The sequence below is a fragment of the Chiloscyllium plagiosum genome, unplaced genomic scaffold, assembly GCF_037043375.1.
Source record: "Chiloscyllium plagiosum isolate Xiang-an unplaced genomic scaffold, Cpla_swu_hap1 HiC_scaffold_20, whole genome shotgun sequence".
Lineage (NCBI taxonomy): Eukaryota > Metazoa > Chordata > Chondrichthyes > Orectolobiformes > Hemiscylliidae > Chiloscyllium > Chiloscyllium plagiosum.
Window position 1 is genome coordinate 56,693,589 of NW_028270158.1, and position 22,489 is coordinate 56,716,077.

A 22,489-nucleotide genomic window follows, 5' to 3' on the forward strand; every position below is an offset into this window, starting at 1 on the left:
GGCTGGAAGAAGGGACAGAGATGGGAAGGTCTGAGGTGATGAAGGGATTTGATTTCTGTATTTGGTCCAACAATGCTCAAAATCAGATGAAGGACAAGTACATAACTGCCAAAATATCTACCCTAAAGAACTCTGGTCTCTTTTGTAGAAACCCTATAATGTGGATACAGACCATTTGGCTCAACAAGTCCACACTGACTCTCCAAAGAGTGTCCCACCCAGACTCACACCCCAACCCTACCCCTGTAACCCTATGTTTCTCATGGCTAATCCACCTAACCATGCATCCCTGAACATTATGGGCCATTTAGCATGGCCAATCCACCTAACCTACACATCTTTTGACTATGGGAGGAAACCAGAGCACCTGGAGGGAACCCACACAGACTCAGGGAGAATGTGCGAACTCCACACAGATAGTTGCCCGAGGGTGGAATTGCCACTTTAATACATAACCTTTGCAATGATTAGACACTTTGTATCAACATCAGTATCATGCCCTGCTACGAAGATCTCCCACTTCGGCCAGAACAGCACTGTTATGATTTTCTACTTACATTGTGTGTCATTCACCATAAGGATTGCATTATTCTTCTTAATATTGTAAGTGAATGAATTTCAGATAGTTCAAGATAAGTAATGTCAGCAATACTGGAACCAAACTGGTTCCTTGCTGGAAATGTCAAAAGGAATCCTGATCCAGGAGTAGTAAAGGTCCAATGAAACTGTTGCCGTTGCCTCATGGGTAATGCAGAGATCAGAGTTTCCTAATGGAAATTCTGCCAAACTTCAATTCCAATTGCAGATCTAGGAAAATCTTAAGAGAGAGGTCAGCAACTCAATGTTACAGCAAGGTCAAAAGAATAATTGGGTTTGACAGTGAGTGAAGATCCTGGGCAGAAGCATAATTCATTCCAGCAGCCTTGGCTCCAACTTATTTTGGTACAGCCACTAATTTGAAACCTAATCCAGAGAAGGAGAGTGGTATTTAGAAGTTAGGACTTCAGATGCATTGATGGTTGCATTCTGTCCTGTTCTAGGCACAACATTTTATAAAGGTCATGATGGCTTTGGACAGGATACAGAAGAGATTTATTTGAACAGTTCGAGACATAAAGAATTCCAGTTGTGTGGATTGGCTGGAGAAGTTTGAGTTGTTTTCCCTACAGCAGAGGAGGTTAAGGGGAGATTTGATAGAGGCATTTATAATCATGAAGCATTAAGATAGAGTAATTATTTCTAATAACTGAAGGGTTGATAATCATTATGCATAGATTTAAGGTGCATTGCAATAAGGAGAAAGTGAGGTCTGCAGATGCTGGAGATCAAAGTTGAAACTTTATTGCTGGAACAGCACAGCAGGTCAGGCAGCATCCAGGGAACAGGAGATTCGACGTTTCGGGCACAGGCCCTTCTTCAGGAATGAGCAGAGAGTGTTCAGCAGGAGAAGATAAAAGGTAGGGAGGAGGGACTTGGAGGAGGGGAGTTGGAAATGTGATAGGTGGAAAGAGGTCAAGGTGAGGGTGATAGGTCGGAGTAGGGTGGAGGCGGAGAGGTCAAGAAGAAGACTGCAGGTCAGGAAGGCGGTGCCGGGCTGGAAGGATCCGGCTGAGACGAGGTGGGGGGAGGGGGGATGAAGAAACTGGTGAAGTCCAAGTTCATCCCCTGCGGTTGGAGGGTTCCCAGTCGGAAGATAAGACGCTCCTCCTCCGACCGTCGGGTTGTTGTGGTTTGGCGGTGGATGAGTCCAATGACCTGCATATCCTCGGTGGAGTGGGAGGGGGAGTTGAAATGCTGTGCCACAGGTTGGTTGGGTTGGTTCGTCCGGGTGGCCCAGAGGTGCTCCCTGAATCGCTCCGCAAGTAGGCGGCCTGTCTCCCCAATATAGAGGAGGCCACACCGGCTGCAGCGGATGCAGTAGATGATGTGGGTGGAGGTGCAGGTGAATCTGTGGCGGATATGGAAGTTTCCCTTGGGGCCTTGGAGAGAAGTGAGGGGGGAGGTGTGGGCGCAAGTGTTGCACCTCCTGCGGTTGCAAGGGAAGGTGCCGGGAGTGGTGGTTGGGTCGGTGGGGGGTGTGGATCTGACAAGGGAGTCGCGGAGGGAGTGGTCTCTACGGAAAGCTGATAGGGGAGGGGAGGGAAATATATCCTTGGTGCTGGGGTCTGTTTGGAGGTGGCGGAAGTGACGGCGGATGATGCGCTGTACATGGAGATTGGTGGGGTGGTAGGTGAGGACCAGTGGGGTTCTGTCCTGGTGGCGGTTGGAGGGGCGGGGCTCAAGGGCGGAGGAGCGGGAAGTGGAGGAGATGCGGTGGAGGGCACCGTCGACCACGTCGGGGGGGAAATTGCGGTCCTTGAAGAAGGAGGCCATCTGTGTTGTACGTATTTTGAACTGGTCCTCCTGGGAGCAGATGCGGCGGAGACGAAGGAATTGGGAGAATGGGATGGCGTTTTTACAGGGGGCAGGATGGGAGGAGGTGTAGTCCAGGTAGCTGTGGGAGTCGGTAGGACTCCCACCCACGCCCTCCACCTCCTCCAGGATTTCCGCTTCCCCGGTCCCCAACGCCTCATCTTCACCATGGACATCCAGTCCCTGTACACCTCCATCCCCCATCACGAAGGACTCAAAGCACTCCGCTTCTTCCTTTCCCGCCGTACCACCCAGTACCCTTCCACCGACACCCTCCTTCGACTGACCGAACTGGTCCTCACCCTGAACAACTTTTCTTTCCAATCCTCCCACTTTCTCCAAACAAAAGGAGTAGCCATGGGCACCCGCATGGGCCCCAGCTATGCCTGCCTCTTCGTAGGGTATGTGGAACAATCCATCTTCCGCAACTACACTGGCCCCACCCCCCATCTTTTTCTTCGCTACATTGATGACTGTATCGGCGCTACCTCGTGCTCCCACGAGGAGGTTGAACAGTTCATCCACTACACCAACACCTTCCACCCCGACCTCAAATTCACCTGGACAGTCTCGGACTCCTCCCTCCCCTTCCTAGACCTTTCTGTTTCTATCTCAGGCGACCGAATCAACACGGACATCTACTACAAACCTACCGACTCCCACAGCTACCTGGACTACACCTCCTCCCATCCTGCCCCCTGTAAAAACGCCATCCCATTCTCCCAATTCCTTCGTCTCCGCCGCATCTGCTCCCAGGAGGACCAGTTCAAAATACGTACAACACAGATGGCCTCCTTCTTCAAGGACCGCAATTTCCCCCCCGACGTGGTCGACGGTGCCCTCCACCGCATCTCCTCCACTTCCCGCTCCTCCGCCCTTGAGCCCCGCCCCTCCAACCGCCACCAGGACAGAACCCCACTGGTCCTCACCTACCACCCCACCAATCTCCATGTACAGCGCATCATCCGCCGTCACTTCCGCCACCTCCAAACAGACCCCAGCACCAAGGATATATTTCCCTCCCCTCCCCTATCAGCTTTCCGTAGAGACCACTCCCTCCGCGACTCCCTTGTCAGATCCACACCCCCCACCGACCCAACCACCACTCCCGGCACCTTCCCTTGCAACCGCAGGAGGTGCAACACTTGCGCCCACACCTCCCCCCTCACTTCTCTCCAAGGCCCCAAGGGAAACTTCCATATCCGCCACAGATTCACCTGCACCTCCACCCACATCATCTACTGCATCCGCTGCAGCCGGTGTGGCCTCCTCTATATTGGGGAGACAGGCCGCCTACTTGCGGAGCGATTCAGGGAGCACCTCTGGGCCACCCGGACGAACCAACCCAACCAACCTGTGGCACAGCATTTCAACTCCCCCTCCCACTCCACCGAGGATATGCAGGTCATTGGACTCATCCACCGCCAAACCACAACAACCCGACGGTCGGAGGAGGAGCGTCTTATCTTCCGACTGGGAACCCTCCAACCGCAGGGGATGAACTTGGACTTCACCAGTTTCTTCATCCCCCCTCCCCCCACCTTGTCTCAGCCGGATCCTTCCAGCCCGGCACCGCCTTCCTGACCTGCAGTCTTCTTCTTGACCTCTCCGCCTCCACCCTACTCCGACCTATCACCCTCACCTTGACCTCTTTCCACCTATCACATTTCCAACTCCCCTCCTCCAAGTCCCTCCTCCCTACCTTTTATCTTCTCCTGCTGAACACTCTCTGCTCATTCCTGAAGAAGGGCCTGTGCCCGAAACGTCGAATCTCCTGTTCCCTGGATGCTGCCTGACCTGCTGTGCTGTTCCAGCAATAAAGTTTCAGCATTGCAATAAGGAAAAGAGGTGACATGAGAAAATAGGTCTTTATTTACAATGTTTAGGATTTGGAGTGCACTAAATTAGACAGTTGAAACTGACTTTATACTAGCCTTCAAAAGCAAATTGGATATGCATTTGGTACTGGTAAAGTTTTAGAGATATTGGGAAAGAGTGGAGATGTGGAAATAACAGGATTGTTCTTTGCAATTGCAAGCTGATGGTGAACTTTTGTGTTGTACCCCTTTACAAAACTATGATTCTGTAATGTAGCAAGTGTCATCTTGTTAACACCATGATATCACAAACATTGCTGGAATGGAAGGGAATATGTATAAGGTTGGATATGTTGGAAATGAACAACAGGAGGAGTTTTATGAAATCTGAAGTGTACAAACGTTAGAAAAATAATTCTATATGGTGTGGAATCTGATTTAAAGAACGGTGAAAAGATACCAAACTGGATTTTCTAGTAAAGATAATGACACCATAACTTACAGTAATTCTATAATGATAATGGTTCTTGCCTGTTTGGTGCTAACTACATAACAGCATTTGGCATTTGTTTTGGTATGTATTAAAGAAGATTAGAACTTGTCCATATGACTCAGAGAATCATAAGGATTATGTAAAATTCACAATATTGAAAAACGGATCATTCAGAATAATTGATCCATGTTGGGGATTATGCTTCTCTCATTTTTCAATCTTGGGTTGCAACTCTGTTTGAAATCTATCCCATTCTTCATATTGGTAGACTGACACATCTTGATGGAGGGTATCCTCAGTATTAAGGTGGGACTTCCTCACTTCCTCAAGGACTATGTGGTGGTTCCTTCTGCTGATACTGTCATGGAGAGGTGCACCTGGAAAAAAGATAGATTGGTGAGGACAAGGCAAAGTAGGTGTTTTCCTCTTGCTGGTTCCATTATCATCTGTCACAGATCCAAAAAGGCTGCTATTTCCTTTAGGACCCAACTGGTTTGGTGGTGCAGACAAGCCAGTCTTGGTGATGGATATTGTACACTCCGTCCATTTGGCATCCTCAATGCTTCCTCCAAGTGGTTTTCAACATAGAGAAGAGCTCATTCATCAGCTTGAGGTGGGTTGGGGGTAGGGCATGTTTGAGCGGGGAGGTAGTCAGCAGGAAGTTTCCTTGTCCATATTTGATTTGATGCCATGAGACCGTATGGAGTCAATGTTGAGCACACATGGGGAAACTCCCTCGGACTGTACACCATGTTCTGCTATCTCTTGCGAATCTGTCCGGTCAGTGGAACAAGACATACAGAGGAAGGGTGATGGTATTGTTTAGGACATTGTGAGATTTGGTTATATCAGGCTGTTGCTTGACTAAAGAGGACTCTCTCAATTTCGGCACAAATGCCCACATGTAAATAAGGAAGACTTTGCAGTGTCCACAGAGCTGGGCGCGGTGTTGTCGTTTCCATTGCTTTGGTTAATGCTAGTTGATCTGGCTGATTTCATTGCTACGTCAGACTTAGCTGCGGTTAAATACAGTTGAGTGGCTTGCTAGGACATTTCAGAGCTAACCATTTTTCTGTGGGTCTGGAGTCACACATAGGTCAGGTCAAGTGAGGATGGCAGATTTCCTTCCCGAAAAGACATTAGCAAACCAGATGCACTTTTTACACAATTGACAATGGTTTCATGGTCATCTTTAAACTAGATTTTTTAAACAATTCAGGAATTTTTTTTGTTTTATCCTGCCATGTTGGAATTTGACCACATATCCCCTGGAGCATTGTTAGCCTCTGGAGTAGTTGTCCAGTGACAATACTACCACATTACCACTTCCTTCTGATTAGAAATTAAATACATTTTTAGAATGTTTGTTTGTAGAGCTGGCAAATATTTTCATATCTTTCATATCTTCCAAATTGTAATCCATTTAATGTTCTATGAATGGATTTATTTTGTGCTGTTTACACTGAACCTTTGCATTGTTTCAATCTTAAAATGTCTAATTATATTTAATCCCTTATCTTTTATTGCTGTAGTTTTAAGAGGAATCCTGCACACCACTGAGTAATAATGGCGGATAAACACCATTTCATCCACTATTGCAGTGTGCCATGGTCCATGAAAGATGCGGCTAAGCTTCGTGATAACAGTCAAAGTCCAGTTTCTGGGTGGTTAAGAACATAACTGAATTGAGCACAGAAACTCAGGACTGAATGTTCATGGAGTATTGGACCATCTCCCCACTGTTTTCATTATCCAGCTGATTGCACAAAGTTACCACCTAGAGATTTATTGCCACAACAACGGAAAACAGCACAGCAGTGCAGCCTTGGTAAACTGATGCATTTGCTATTAAAGTCCATCAGCAGGAACGCATCCATCTTTCTCTAACCTCCCATGACATCTGCAAGCCATATGTATGTGGCACTGAATTCAAGGTTAACCATCTGTATCCAGAGTTGAAAGAAAGGATCAATTGTTTGAGATAAGGTTGAGTTGGGAGAAGGATCCCTCTATTTAGTGTTGGATTCATTTTTAGAGATGGATCTTACCTGTTATTACACACTGTGCCAATGAAGGAGAATGCAACCATGAAAGGTTCTTCACAATTGTTACAGCCTGCATTCATATTGTACTTTTGACATGGTAGTGTGTGCCCAGGACCCGAATCAGAGAGTCTGATTGAAGTGGGGATAGATGGCGAGGTTGAAGAGAGGAATGCCAGAGTTTAAGCTGAAAATGGATAATTGTATAGCTTTTAACAGCCATTTTGGAGCACAGTAGAAATGTAATAAGTGATGAAAGCAGAGGCTTAATAAAAATGAAATGCTGTAGAGACAATTGGAAAAAGAAGGTAGGATGAACTTTTTTACATGCAGTAATTGAACAAGAACTAAGCACATTACCATTAACCCTCTGGCTGTATTCCTAAATGACATGGTGTATATATAATACAGGGAAGGTTTAATTCTTGGCAATTTGCCCTTGTTTCCCTTCCACTTTCAAAAACTTTGGATGAAGCCCATGGAAATTGATTTTAAAAAAATGACCTAATTTTTGGCAGACACTCTGCCTCATACTTTCTGTGGCTTCACTGTCAAGACCTCACCTATTGGCTTCCACTTTCAATAAGAAAAAGTATATAATTTACATCTTGAGCATGAGGCAGACATTAATATTCATAAAAGTCCAGCAGTCAGCCAGAACATAAAAGGCGTCGGGAATTCAACAGTACAGACTCTGTGCAATGCCCCCTCCGGGGGCAATTCGTGGTCTAGAGATATTGTTGCAGGTGTTTGCTGATGGAGGCCAGTTTGTAAGCTTTGTACCAGATGTGGTAACACAGCACAGCTGGAACCAAGAAACTGCTTTTCAGCTACTTTATTTCAAGTATGAATTAGCTATGTCAACACTGAATGGCATTCAAATTACATGATACAGATAGGAGGAAAAGGTGGGTTGTAGAAGGGTCATGAGTTTGTTTCCACTGTTGTTGGGAATTGGAGGAAATGCTTATTGAGTCCTCTGTTTTTACACCAGGCATGCACATGGGTCAAAATGATTTACATTAGGACCGAACCACAAACTCATGGTTGCATGACCTTTGTCTGACGATCTGATGGAAAGAATGGTACACATCCCCTCTCTTTCCTAAAGCCCCGTTAATTTTTAATCATGCATTGTTTCATTTATCCATTTTGCATCAGTCCTCAATGGGAATGGCACCAGCAATGTCCAACAACTTTCACAAGCTGAGGACATCCCAAAACCATTTATTCATTCATGGGATGTGGGCATTGCCAGCCTGGCCAGCATTCATTACTCATCCCCTCTAACTTGAAAAATGGCTTGAATTTCCTGTCCTAGCTTTGTATAATTTGTTTCTTTTTAGAGTTTATGTAAATAAAATGGTGGCAGCTTATGGCAACTTATCCATATTTTACAGTATTTTCATCAATACGTGTAACAATAAATTACTATTACTTAAGTGCAGGTGAGCTACCACCTTGTAGCATTGCAGTCGCTGAAACGTAATGACTGTCACAACAGCCAATTCACACACAGGGAGCTCCCACAGTGATCAGAGAGTGTATTTAAGAAATGTTGGTTGAGGGACAAAGATGAGCCTTTCTCTTCTTTAAAATAGGGCTGTGGGATATGAACATGTGAACCAGGAGCAGAAGTAGACCATTCCACCACTCGAGTTTGCTGCACCATTCACTAAGATGGTGGCTGATTTTTTACATCCGTCCTGGAGGACACCAGTTGAATATCTCCTCCTGCAAACAATCTGTGTGTATTATCCTGGAGAAGGTGACAAAGGACTTGAGCCCGCAGGTCTTTGATAGAGACAGTGCTGGCCACAGAGTCAGAGCTAAAGTAACCTTCCTGGCCTTAGCTTTTATTAGATTATAGAACAGAATATGGTAGTGCAGAAAGAGGCCAACTAGTCCATTGAGTCCAAATCAAACCTCTGAAGAGCGTTTCTCCCGATACAAACTTATCAATAATCACCCACTGTTCATCTGCAAACTGTAACCTCACTCAAAAGAAACCCGTCTAAATCAAAAAATACAATAAGATTGATTAAGCAGGAGCCTGGACATTTGCAACCAGGCAACATGACAAGCTGGAAGGAGATACAAAAGGCACTGGTTCCAGTACTGCGCTAAAACAAACACACAACACAATTGATCCTCTTTCAAGTCAACATTTGCAAAGTCTGATACCCAGTCACAAAATGTTGGGAATGGTGCCAGCTGTTCAGAATGGGCACTTTCAAACTGGCTCAGATCTGTTCAGCTAATCCTCCAAGTTTACAGAAACAACTTGCATTTATCTAGCATACATAAAATAATTATCTCATACACCTCTCAGGCAAAAAAAAAAACACCTCACTAAATATTAGGTTAGTTCCCAAAATTTTGGCCAAAGAGGTAGGCTTTAAGAAGTGTCTCAGAAGAGAAGAGTGAAAATTTAGAGAGGGAATTCCAGAACCTAGGTAGCTGAAGGCACTGCCACTGATGGTGGAGAGATGTAAGCCGAGAACAGGCAAGAAGCTGGGATTAAGAGAGTCAAAGTCTAATGTTTGCACCAAACACAGTCCAAATAATAGTTATAGTTCCAAAGATGGTTATAAATGGTTCAATTGTCCCACGCAGGAAATGATCCAAGTTAATATTAATTGGGACAAAGAGAAAAATAAAATCCAAGTGAAAGGGAAATGATCAGAAGTTCCACTTAAACCAACTCTTCAGGAACTCTTGCTGGAAAGTGGAGTTGTGCAGTTAACATTGTGCTGAGCTTGCTGCGAACATAAATTGTCAATTATTGTCCAAATATGGTGCTGCAGGGGCAAGCCATTAACACATGACTTGCTATCAGTTTCTTTTCAATATTGTCAGAACTCATGTAATATTAGATGATGAGTGGAATTTAATCCAGGGAATAGAGGTCTAATGCCAATTGAAATGACTGATCGTGAGTTCTTCCCAGATCAATGACCACAGTGGCAAAAGTCAATTGGCAGCTTCTCATGTCTGTCAGTGTCACTAGGGGGCTGGTCGCAATGAACCCCACAGAGTGTCATGGTAATCTGTGCCAAGCCACAGGTGAGTAGGGGCAGAATGGGGGGGGTCATAGGGAGGCATTTTCAGGCTTTTTGAGCTGCAGATGAGTGGGAACTGGCTGTCAGCAGTGGCGACACTACCAAAAAACATGTGAAAAAACCAGTAATACTGGGAAACAAACATACTGGAGCATTATTCTGAGGTATACAAAATAAGTTAAGACCTATGGGCGGCACGGTGGCACAGTGGTTAGCACTGCTGCCTCACAGCGCCAGAGACCCGGGTTCAATTCCCGCCTCAGGCTACTGACTGTGTGGAGTTTGCACGTTCTCCCCGTGTCTGCGTGGGTTTCCTCTGGGTGCTCCGGTTTCCTCCCACAGTCCAAAGATGTGCAGGTCAGGTGAATTGGCCATGCTAAATTGCCCGTAGTGTTAGGTAAGGGGTAAATGTAGGGGTATGGGTGGGTTGCGCTTCAGCGGGGCGGTGTGGACTTGTTGGGCCGAAGGGCCTGTTTCCACACTGTAAGTAATCTAATCTAAACCTGTGCGCATCATTCACACATTTTTACAAACCTTTTCTTCTGAACCCAATACTTGGTCCCTTAATCAGGCATGGAATGCCTGACAATGACGGATCTCACTCTTGGGAATGGGGTTTGCTTTTTGTTCCCTGTACGCTCAATTTAATGCCCTCCTATGTCCATACTCACCTCAGGAAAACACATTAAATTCCACCCCATGATGAAATATGGCAATATTCCAATTCTGAAAGAAATAAAAGCCTTTCCATATTTATTGCCAACAAAATGTTGGTACTTATTTTTATCCTTTTATTGTTTATTGAATAAAGTATTTTAGCAAAACTGCCAGTTATATAGAATCTTGTGTATCACTGGATGCCAAGAAAGATTGCACTGTCCACCACCTCAGGATACCCCACAGTTCTTTCAAGCCAATTAATTTTTAAAGTGTAGTTGCTATTGTACTATAGGGGATGGTGCAGCTAACTCACAGTAAACACAGTAAATGAGTAAATCAGCTGAACTGCACTAATATCGGAGTTCCATGTAGGTAACTATTATTGAACTGACTTTATTTCTACAACAGAAAAAGTCCTTTGAGTCCAGGAGTTGGGAAGTCATGTTGAGGTTGTACAGGTCATTGATGAGGCCTCTTCTGGAGTAGTGTGTGCAGTTATAGGAAGGATACTATTAAGCTGGAGAGCATTCAGAAGAGATTTACTAAGATGTTGCTGGGTATGGAAGGTTTGTTAGGCTGAGACATTTTCCATTGGAGCATAGGTGGTTGAGAGGTGCCCTTGTAGAAGTTCATAAGATCACAAGGGGCATAGATAGGGTTAATGCTGGGTGTCTTTTCCCCTAGGGTGGGGGTTTTCAAGGTTAGGGGCATATTTTTAAAGTGACAGTAGAGAGACTTTAAAAAGGTATGAGGGGCAAATTGTTTACAGAGAGGGTGATCCTCATGTGGAATGAACGTCCTGAGGAAGTGGTGGATGCAGACACAGTTAAAACGTTGAAAAGACACAGAGATAAGAACATAAATAGGAAGGGTTTGGAGGGATATGGGCCAGGAGCAGGCAGGTGGGACTAGTTTAGTTTGGGATTGTGTTTGGCATGGACTGGTTGATCCAAAGGGTGTGTTTCCATGCTGTATGACTCTATGAGTAAAAATAAAATACTGTAGATGCTGGACAACTGAAATAAAAACAAAGTGCTGAAGAATCTCAGCAGGTCTGGCAACATCTATGACGAGAGAAACAAGAGTTAACATTTCGAGTCCAATAAGACTCTCCTTCAAAGCTTTGTTTTCACCTCCCCATAAGAGAGGGCAAAATAATGAAATGTGTAAATATCTTTGTGACATACTACTGCAGCTGTTTTTGTGATTTCGGCTGGAGATAAATATTGGACTGGGCACGGGGGAGTACAACAGTAGGTTTCATTAAAGTGTACCTGGGTAGGGGCGGTGGTGGGCAAGTGAAATAGAGGGCCCTTGTCAACCCAGACCCATCATCTGCACAGTGACAACAAGAACACAGGGGTCCAGGAACCGAACACACAATATCAAAACCAATAAACTTGTAAAATTAGGGATTTGTTCACATAAAACAAATACATTAGAATTTTTAGCACTAATTTACTTTTTGACAGAAAGCTGTGCAGTAAATCTTCAATAAACCCAGTTATTAATCAAAATTTTGAGCATTTCCCATGTGCGTCATTCAATGTGCCATCATACTGGTTGAGATATTAGACAAAAGATCTATTTGCCTTCTCCAATAGCAGGGAAATTCATTGAGAAACCTAATCGTCCATCTTTGTTGTTGCTTGTGGGTTCCTGCTGTGCACCTTTTGGGGATGTCAGGAGACACAGCTTTACCTTTAAAATAATAAATGGTGGCACCCTATTGGCTGTCATGGGAACACATATCCCTTTAAAATAAATTACTTTTATGTGGAACAATATTTACTTTGTATTACATTTTTCTCAGCTTCTGCCTCAATAAACTGACTGAGCTATCACTGGAATTGAGATTAATCATCTGGAGTGGAAGTCAGTTAAACACACATTTGGTCCTGCATAACCTTTTTCTTGGCCTTTCAAGGGACTGATACAAATCCTGGCCTGGAATTGAAGCTGATTTGAATTCAGCTTCTTTGTTAAGCAGACTTTGTTTGATTCAGGCCTGGCTTTTCCTGTCCCTCTCTCTGTACCCCTCCTAACGTTATGAAAAAAATATTTCAGGACAATGCCAAAACTGCAGATCAGTGAATTGGATAATTTTTCTATTTCAGACTTGGTTGAATTTGATTGTACAGTGCCTTTAGACTTAATATCAGCAGTAGCTTCTGAAATAAAAGTTTTTTAACCCATTCATTTCCAAAAAGATGTTTGCCAATCGAGGAACAAAGTAAGGTTCCCTTATGAGGCTATACACAAGCAATTATTAACCCAGGTGCATAAAACATATAATATGGATACATTCTGTTTGATTGTTTGCCAATATATTCAAAATGGCAACCATATGAATCGTGTGCTATACTTTACCTCGGCTTGGGCATTTAATGTATGCAATGTGAAATACTTATTTAAATAAAGAGTGGGGAACATAATCATTCAGACATTACAAGTATAGAGTTATATATGCAGCATAATAATAAAAACAAAAAACTGTGGATACTGGAAATCTGAAACAAATACAGAGACTGCTGAAGAAACTCAGCAGGTCTGGCTGCTTCAGTGGAAAGAGAAACAGCTAATGCTTCAAGTCCAGTATGACTTCTTCAGAACTGTATACAGCAGTTCGATTGTTAACAGTTGGATGTGAGTTTTACTGCAAAAGATAATAGACCAACAGTTAGCTAGATTGAGCATAATCTGTGTCTAACTGTGGCCAGTCTTTAATTTTAGCATGGATTTTGTGCATGCCATTTTAATTCTTTGAAATAATCTAAATTTTGGAGAGGACAGATTAAAAAGCAATATACACATATGGATGCATCCCTTTGTAGAAAAAAAGTGGTTGACCAGTGTGCCTAAGATTTGCAAATTGAATGCAATGGTGATGGTCAATTGAGTTTGAACAAACAAGGGGTGGCTTCTTTCTGCAGCTTCCTCCACAGCCTTTGCATGTGTGTATAGGCTTCTTATAGCCAGGAGAATGTTTGCCATGGATCTGAAGATGTGCAGTACAGTCAGTATCCCAACAGTCCACAGCAGACATCTACATGCTTAGAATAATGTAGACTCCTTCTCAACTATCTTAAATCCACCTGAGGTCATACAATAATCAGCCTGAGAACATGCGAATCTTATCAGGTTAGGTATTATAATTGAGATTGGCAGCTAAGGTTCAGCTTCAAACCTTGTCTCTGGAGGAGGCTGCCTTCTGATTCTGCCTTTCTGATATATACAATTGCTTGGCAACTAAAATCAATTGCTTAATGTTTCCTACAGTTGTACTGGCTGACCAGTGAGCTGACAGTAATTCCAATCACAGGCTATTGACCTCCGCTGTAATAATGTAGAAAACATGGCAGCATATTTACACACAGCAAGGTCCCACAACTACTAATAAGATAAAAAACCAGATAATCCTGTTTTAAGTTAATGTTGATTTTTAAGATTAAATCCTGAGCAAGACGCCAAAGGAAACTGCCCTGTTCTTTTTGAAAAAAAAACACTTTCCGTCTATCTAACAGCACAGATGTAATGACACATCCAAAAAAAACAAGAAAGCTGCCAATGCAGCGTTCTCTCAGTACTGTACTGGAAATACCTGCCCAGATTTTGCACACTCGTCTATAGTTGAAGAATTTGGAGAAGAGGGCACTGACTGTTAAACCACAAACTTGCTGCTCACACGAGGCTTTGTGCATCTGTTACCCCTGCAATTAAAAACTGTTTCCCTTCCTGATGGTTATTTTCTTTTAGTGTCTTATGTTTAAGCTGGGCAGCAAGAGCAAAAGTTGAGAACTCCCACCAGTGCCACCAAACTTGTTGAGGAGGTTTCGCAGGAAGGAGTGTTGGGTGTAGTATGGCCATGAAATCAGCAATTCATCATCTACTGAATATAGACTCGTGTAAAATTTCTCTTCTTTGTGCCAATTTCTATGGCTTTGAGCTATGTTGCTGGTCAGTGGGTGAAGGAACACTTAGCATTTAGTCAATTTGTATTACTCAATTAATCTCTTATAGTCACATGCAGTTTGTGGCTACAGAGACATCAGATTTACCACAAAGTAGGAAATCAGGCCCACTCCTGTTACACCAAACACAAGGAACATTACAAACCTGCTGTAACAAATTGCATTTAACCTTTTCCTACCTCCCAGAGACTTGAGTCAGAATCTTCTTCCCCTGAAGGTGGAGATATTTTCTAATTGATCTATTCAGAGATATTATTATGTAATTTTGTAGCAGGACTTGAACCCAGACTTCTTGCCCCAAAGGTAGAGACACTACCACTATGCCACAACAGCCCTCACGAGAGGTGGGGAATATTTTCTAATCAACCTGTTCAGTGATATAAAATTACACACTTTTGGAGCAGCTTAGACTTGAATCCATGTCTGCTGGCTCAAACATAGCGACACTATAACTGCACTATAGCGGCACAGTGGCTCAGTGGTTAGCACTGCTGCCTCGCAGCACCAGGGTCCCAGGTTCAATTCCAGCCTTGGGCGACTGGCTGTGTGGAGTTTGCACATTCTCCCCATGTCTGCATGGGTTTCCTCTGGGTGTTCTGGTTTCCTCCCACAGTTCCTCCCAAAGATATACAGGTCAGATGAATTGGCCATGCTAAATTGTCCATAGTGTTGGGTGCATTAGTCAGAGGGAAATGGGAGTGGGTGGGTTACTCTTCGGAGGGTTGGTGTGGACTTGTTGGGTCGAAGGGCCTGTTTCCAAGCTGTAGGGAATCTAATCTCACCAAAACAGCCCTCTTTCTGAATGTGGAGAGCTTGGAGGTGGGAAGAGCATTTATTTGGGCATGGTGTGGGGATGCACCCAATGCCTGCTGCCTTCGCATCTCCACCAGAATTAGGTTTTGGGTGGAAGGGCCCCTGGTTGATCTTCCTATCCTGTGTCAACTGAGATGCTTAAATGGCCAATTAAGGAACACTGAAAGGCCTCAGCCCACCACTGCAGGGTCAAACGCAACTGCAGGAATGCCTGTTGCCATACAGCGTTTCTGATAGATGCTACTTCACGGGCAGATTGTCATCTCGGTCTGGGTTTGAGGTGAAGGTGGGGTCATTGCTCAAAGCCAAGAATAATGTAGACTCCTTCACAGCTATTTTAAATCCAACCGAGGTCATACAATAATCAGCCTGAGAACCTGCAGAATCTTGTCAGTTTAGGTATTATAATTGAGATTGGCAGCTAAGGTTCAGATTCAAACCTTATCTCTGTAGGAGGCTACCTTCTGATTTTGCCTTTCTGATATATGCAATTGCTTGTGCACTAAAATCAATTGCTTAATGTTCCCTACAGTAGCACTGGCTGACCAGTGAGCTGACAGTAATTCCAATCACAGGCTATTAACCTCCGCTGTAATAATGTAGAAAACATGGCAGCATATTTACACACAGCAAATCAGTCTCCTGGCATGAACGCTGAGCAAAGCAGCTGTCCGGGCGCTTTGAAAAGGTTATTTGGTGACTAACTGCTGTGTGTGGGATCCCACTGTTCAGTGCCACGTTTCCTGAATTACAGCAGTGATTCCATGATGAAGATGTAACACCAGCATGATGTTTACATTACGGGACTAGTAATCCAAAGGCCTGGAGTAATGATTTGGAGATATGAGTTCAAATCCCACCACAGCTGCTGAGGTATTTAAATTTAATAAATCTGGAAGTCAAAAGCCATTTTATTAATGTTGACCTCGTAACCTTTTCAAACAAAAAGCTACCTGGCTCATGCCATTAGAGAAGAGTATTAGTTGTCCGTACCTGACCTAGTCTACAATTACTTAGCAACATTGTTGACTACGAAAAGTCAGCAAAGTTACTCAGTTGTCAAGAAGGCAGCTCACCACCACCACTTCAAGGCCATCGAGGGTTGGGAAATAAATCTTGGTTTTGCCAACAACACTCACATCTAGTGAATGTTTTTTTTAAAAAAGCTCACTTGGCAACTTTGGGAAATCCTGAAGTTGTAAAGGTGTTATAGCAATGGAAGTCTTTCCAACTTTACTGACACTTGCATATTGATGTTTCACATTGGGGAGGGCTTGAGATAACCACCCAGTCCCAGGAGCACTGGCTGATTTCCAGCCATCCTTGATCAAGTATGTCAAGGTCAGCTGCATACTTTATCAGCGTTTCGGGCAAAAGCCCTTCATCAGGATTTAAAGGCAGAGAGCCTGAAGGGTGGAGAGATAAGCTAGAGGTGGGGGTGGGGGGTGGGGAAAAAGTAGCATAGAGTACAATAAGTGAGTGGGGGAGGGGATGAAGGTGATAGGTCAAGGAGGAGGGTGGAGTGGATAGGTGGAAAAGAAGATAGGCAGGTAGGACAAGGCTCCTTTAGGGTCTTGGATGGAGGGGAGGGAGGAGGTGTGGGCGCAGGTTTTGCAATTCCTGCGGTGGCAGGGGAAGATATCAGGATGGGATGGTGGGTTGTAGGGGGGCGTGGACCTGACCAGGTAGTCACGGAGGGAAGGGTCTTTGCGGAAGGCGGAAAGGGGTGGGGAGGGAAATATATCCCTGGTGGTGGGGAAACCAAATCATCCGCCAACCTTCGCATAAACCAAATCATCTGTCAACCTTCGCATAAACCAAATCATCCACCCACCCTACCAACCTTCGCATAAACCAAATCACCCGCTGACATTTCCGCCACCTCCAAAAAGACCCCACCACCAGGGATATATTTCCCTCCCCACCCCTTTCCGCCTTCCGCAAAGACCATTTCCTCCGTGACTACCTGGTCAGGTACGCGCCCCCCTACAACTCACCCTCCCATCCTGGCACCTTCCCCTGCCACCGCAGAAATTGCAAAACCTGCACCCACACCTCCTCCCTCACCTCCATCCAAGGCCCTAAAGGAGCCTTCCACATCCATCAAAGTTTTACCTGCACATCCACCAATATCATTTATTGTATCCGTTGCTCCCGATGAGGTCTCCTCTACATTGGGGAGACTGGACGCCTCCTAGCAGAGCGCTTTAGGGAACATCTCTGGGACACCCGCTCCAATCAACCACACTGCCCTGTGGCCCAACATTTCAACTCCCCCTTCCACTCTGCCGAGGACATGGAGGTGCTGGGCCTCCTTCACCGCCGTTCCCTCACCACCAGAGGCCTGGAGGAAGAACGCCTCATCTTCTGCCTTGGAACACTTCAACCCCAGGGCATTAATGTGGACTTCAACAGTTTCCGCATTTCCCCTTCCCCCACCTCACCCTAGTTCCAAACTTCCAGCTCAGCATTGTCCCCATGACTTGTCCTACCTGCCTATCTTCTTTTCCACTTATCCACTCCACCCTCCTCCTTGATCTATCACCTTCATCCCCTCCCTCACTCACCTATTGTACTCTATGCTACTTTCTCCCCAGCCCCACCCTCCTCTGCCTTTATTCCTGATGAAGGGCTTTTGCCCGAAACGTCGATTTTACTGCTCCTCGGATGCTGCCTGAACTGCTGTGCTCTTCCACTAATCCAGAATCTGGTTTCCAGCATCTGCAGTCATTGTTTTTACCCTGCATACTTTATCAACCCTCCCTGGTTAAAGTGAGGTTCCTCAGGAGAGCCTGAGAACTGGTATTGGGAACTTTATAGTTCAGCGACTCTGTTACACACCAGATAAACATTTATAGCTCCTAAGGAGCCAAAATCTGAGATTAAACAATTACATGGGGAGTAATTTTAACTAAACATGCTGGCTGGAATCCCCTAGGATTGGGTGGAACACTACATCTTGTCCAACTTCCCTCTCCAGCATGAAATGGGGTCGCGTGTGAAACTAGCATTGCACTGAGTCCATCAGGGCCCTGATGAGTGGGTTAGATTAAAATTGCTCCTATAGTGTTCATCAATAATGTTTTGTTTGTGGAAATGAAGTTTCAGCCATGATCATATTGAATGGTGGAGCAGGCTCAAGGGGCTGAATGAATGGCCTTGCTCCTATTTCTCCTGGTCTTAATCATCTTCCTTTACTATAAATGGAGTGCGTTTGAATCTTCCTATACCAACCTATGTTTATGTAGCACCTGAAGTGTGATAAAACATCCAAAGGCACTTCACAGAGGCTTTATAAAGCAAACTGGATCACGTGAGATACTAGTTAGATGACCAAAACCTTGGTTAAAGAGATATTTTATAAGGTATGACTTCAAGGAGGAAGTTGAGATGGAGGAATCTGGGGCCAGAACTCCCTACCTCCTGTTCCTGATAGCTGAAGCACGGCTAAAATTGTAGGGCAATTAAAAGGGGGATGCTCAAGAGGCCAGAATTAAAGAGCTGCAGATATCTCAAAGGGTTATAGGGCTTGAGGAGGTTAGAGACTTGGAAAGAAGTGAGGTCATGGAAGGATTTGAAAATAAAGATGAGAATTTTAATATCGAAAGTTTGTATTACTGAGAGCCAATGAAAAATCAGCAAGCAGTGAAGGTCATTAAAGCTTAAATGTCTTTTTGTTGTCTTCCAGGGATCTTTCATACAATGGCATTATCTCGATAGATGATAACCTTTTGGACAATCTGACTTCCCTGGAGAAGTTGTAAGTGATTCACTTATTGATGTATTTGTCATGTACAGTTGATAATAAAATAAGTTATAGTTTTGCTCAGTCAAACAGTTTAATATTTCACATGATCCACAAAACTGTTGTAGCTGCACCCAGAATTCTTTGGGTTCAGTATAAAGGTCACAGTGCATGTATCCTACAATAATCAGAATGGGCCTATTCACCTATTATGGGCGGCATGGTGGCACAGTGGTTAGCACTGCTGCCTCACAGTGCCAGACACCCAGGTTCAATTCCCACATCAGGCGACTGATTGTGTGGAGTTTGCACGTTCTCCCCGTGTCTGCGTGGGTTTCCTCCGGGTGCTCCGGTTTCCTCCCACAGTGCAAAGATGTGCAGGGTCAGGTGAATTGGCCATACTAAATTGCCCGTAGTGTTAGGTAAGGGGTAAATGTAGGGGTATGGGTGGGTTTCGCTTCGGCGGGTCGGTGTGGACTTGTTGGGCCGAAGGGCCTGTTTCCACACTGTAATGTAATCTAAAAAAAATTGACATTAGTTCAGATACAGTTCAATATAATATTCTCACAAAGACAAATATTTTACTCTTATCATAGGACAAAACATACACTACAGACCCAAGTCTTAGAACATTCAGAAATAGGCCTTTCCTAAGATCTAATTAACAAAAACATTCCTTATATGCTTTGGTTACCTCTGCTTTGTCTCCTGGCTAACCTCCCATCTTTCTTCATCCATTAACTTGAGCTCATTCCAGTTCTTGCCCATGCCCTAACTTTACCTCTGCATTTGCTGACCTACACTGGTTCCTGGTGCCCCAGTGTCAGAGAGTTGGAGAGTTTTTAACAGCATGGAAGAAGGCCCTTTGGCCCATCATGTCTGTGCTGGTCATCAAACATCTATCAATTCCATCCCCATTTTCCAGCACTTTGCCAGTAACCTTGAATTACCATGAAGTTCCAAAGGCTCATTTAAATATTTATTACATGTCTCAGTGGTTCTTGCCTCTATCACCCTGTTAGGGCGGGAGTTCCAAATATTCATCACCCTCTGGGTGAATATATTTTTCCTTAAATCCCCTCCAAATCTTTTGCTCCTTAACTTCAAACTGTGCCCCTGGTTATTGATTCTTCTATTAAGGTGAAAAGTTTCTCACTATCTACATCCTCATGTCTCAAATTTAAAATTCAAGTTCTTGTGTTCAAATCCCTGTGTGACCTCACTTTTCATCACCCCCTGTCCCCAAGAAATCTCGTTCCCTTTCTTTAGACCTACAATCCTTCAAGAATTTTGGGTTCCTCCAATACTCAGCTGTACTTTGTTGAGTTCCTTCACTCCAATTAACGATAAGCTCCAAATATCCTTCTGTAAGGCTCTCCACCTATCCTGCCTCCTTTTAAGTACTCCTTAAAACCTACCAATTTGACCAGGGTTTCCAGACCTATTGTTTCGTTATGTGTCTTGGTGCCATTTAGTTCCCTAGTTCTTCTCCCTGTGAAGTATCTTGGGTAAAGTTCCACTATGTCAAAGATGCTGTCGGAATGTAGGTTATTGTTCTTTTCTGGGATAGCCACCTCCTTCCTTTGTAGTGTTTCCATGGATGGAGGCAGAGTGTGAGGGCAGGAATTTGAGGGTATTTTCTCCTCCTTCTGCAGCCACAACATCAGCAGAAAGTCCGCCTCTATTGCAAAGCCCCCTCTATTTCTAAACAGATGATTAACACTTGGAAATTTGTAACTCCAACTTCATTTCTGACCAGCATCCTACACTCGAAGCCTGAGGGATCGTTTGAATAGCCCATCGTGCACATAACTGCATCACTTGTCTGTGTCAATGCGTTGAGTATTCACACAATTCAAAGAAGGCAGATTTAGCCTGGGAATAATGGATTTACTTTGTCATAAAGTGCATGAAGGAACAAAATGCAGTTTCCATAATGAAAAATAAATATCTTCTACACTACATAACAAAAGTACAACTTAACTGATGAAACTTCACAAACCTCTAGTTGCTCCTGTGCTAATTCATCCTCTACTCCTGTTAGACTGCTCAGGTTTATATGGGTTGGCCAGATTTTAAGCTCCAAACAGGGTTGAGGGGGATGGTTGTACTGGGTCGGCAAGCTGAAACATTGAAGATTCTGATTGCAAAAAGAAATGTCCTCTCCCTTTCTGGCCCTGTGGGCCTTGCAAATCAGAAAGGCCTTAGATTACAACCCTATGTACATCTCTTCCAAGGCCACTAGTGCAAGTTATACAAGAAATTTGAATCCTTATTTCCCAGCGCCCCTTTGAGATCTTATGTGGTTCATTAAGATCCCCTTTTAACTTTCAAAAGTCCATTGGAATAGACACAATCTGGTCAACCTTTCCTCAGAAGGCAACATCTCCATCTCAGGACTCAACCTTGTGAACCATCTCTGAATGGCTTCCAATGCAAATATATTCTTAAGTAAGTAATTCTAAGTATTGAGAGGTCATTGTGATAAAAGGGCATGGAGTGTGTTCAGGGTTGCTGACTGTAGGGAAGGAAAAGCACAGCAGTTCAGGCAGCATCCAAGGAGCAGTAAAATTGACGTTTTGGGCAAAAGCCCTTCACCAGGAATACAGGCAGAGTACCTGAAGGGTGGAGAGATAAATGAGAGGAGGGTGCGGGTGGGGAGAAAGTAGCATAGAGTGCAATAGGTGAGTGGGGGAGGGGATGAAGTTGATATGTCAGGGAGGAGGGTGGAGTGGATAGGTGGAAAAGAAGATAGGCAGGTAGGACAAGTCATGGGAAGGGGAAATGAGGAAACTGTTGAAGTCCACATTGATGCCCTGGGGTTGAAGTGTTCCGAGGCGGAAGATGAGGTGTTCTTCCTCCCCTTCCCCCACCTCACCCCAGTCCCAAACTTCCAGCTCAGCATTGTCCCCATGACTTGTCCTACCTGCCTATCTTCTTTTCCATCTATCCAGTCCACCCTCCTCCCTGACCTATCACCTTCATCCCCTCCCCCACTCACCTATTGTACTCTATGCCCCCACCCTCCTCTCATTTATATCTCCACCTGTACAGGCACTCTGCCTGTATTCCTGATGAAGGGTTTTCGCCCGAAACGTCGATTTTACTGCTCCTCGGATGCTGCCTGAACTGCTTTGCTTTTCCAGCACTACTAAACCAGAATCTGGTTTCCAGCATCTGCAGTCATTGTTTTTACCTACCTGACTGTAGGGAAGGTCTGTCCACATGTCATCAAACATGGAAGGCCTCAGCTGGATCTCACCATTGAAAAATGAAAATATTGGTTTGGAATTTATGGTCAGTGGTGAAGAAAGGTCACCTCTTGCCATTGGTGATATACATGTCATGGTTTTCCTCCTTCCCGATAACAATTTAATCTTGTGCCAAGCCAAGGGCATGACTTTGCATGCAATGGCTATGCAGCCAACCACAATAAGTTATTCATGCACAGCAAAGCAGGAAGTTAGAAGTGCT

General features: G+C 44.5%; 1 protein-coding gene across 3 annotated transcripts in view; it reads left to right on the plus strand.

Annotated features, from left to right (window-relative positions):
• pkd1a (polycystic kidney disease 1a) overlaps window positions 1-22,489 on the plus strand; it is a 210,696-nt gene that overhangs the window by 49,025 nt on the left and 139,182 nt on the right. For all 3 annotated transcript variants that reach the window (XM_043711199.2, XM_087997973.1, XM_043711198.2), the window contains one exon: window positions 18,959-19,030. In XM_043711199.2, coding sequence (XP_043567134.2) covers window positions 18,959-19,030 — 72 coding nt within the window. The remainder of the gene's footprint in view (window positions 1-18,958; window positions 19,031-22,489) is intronic.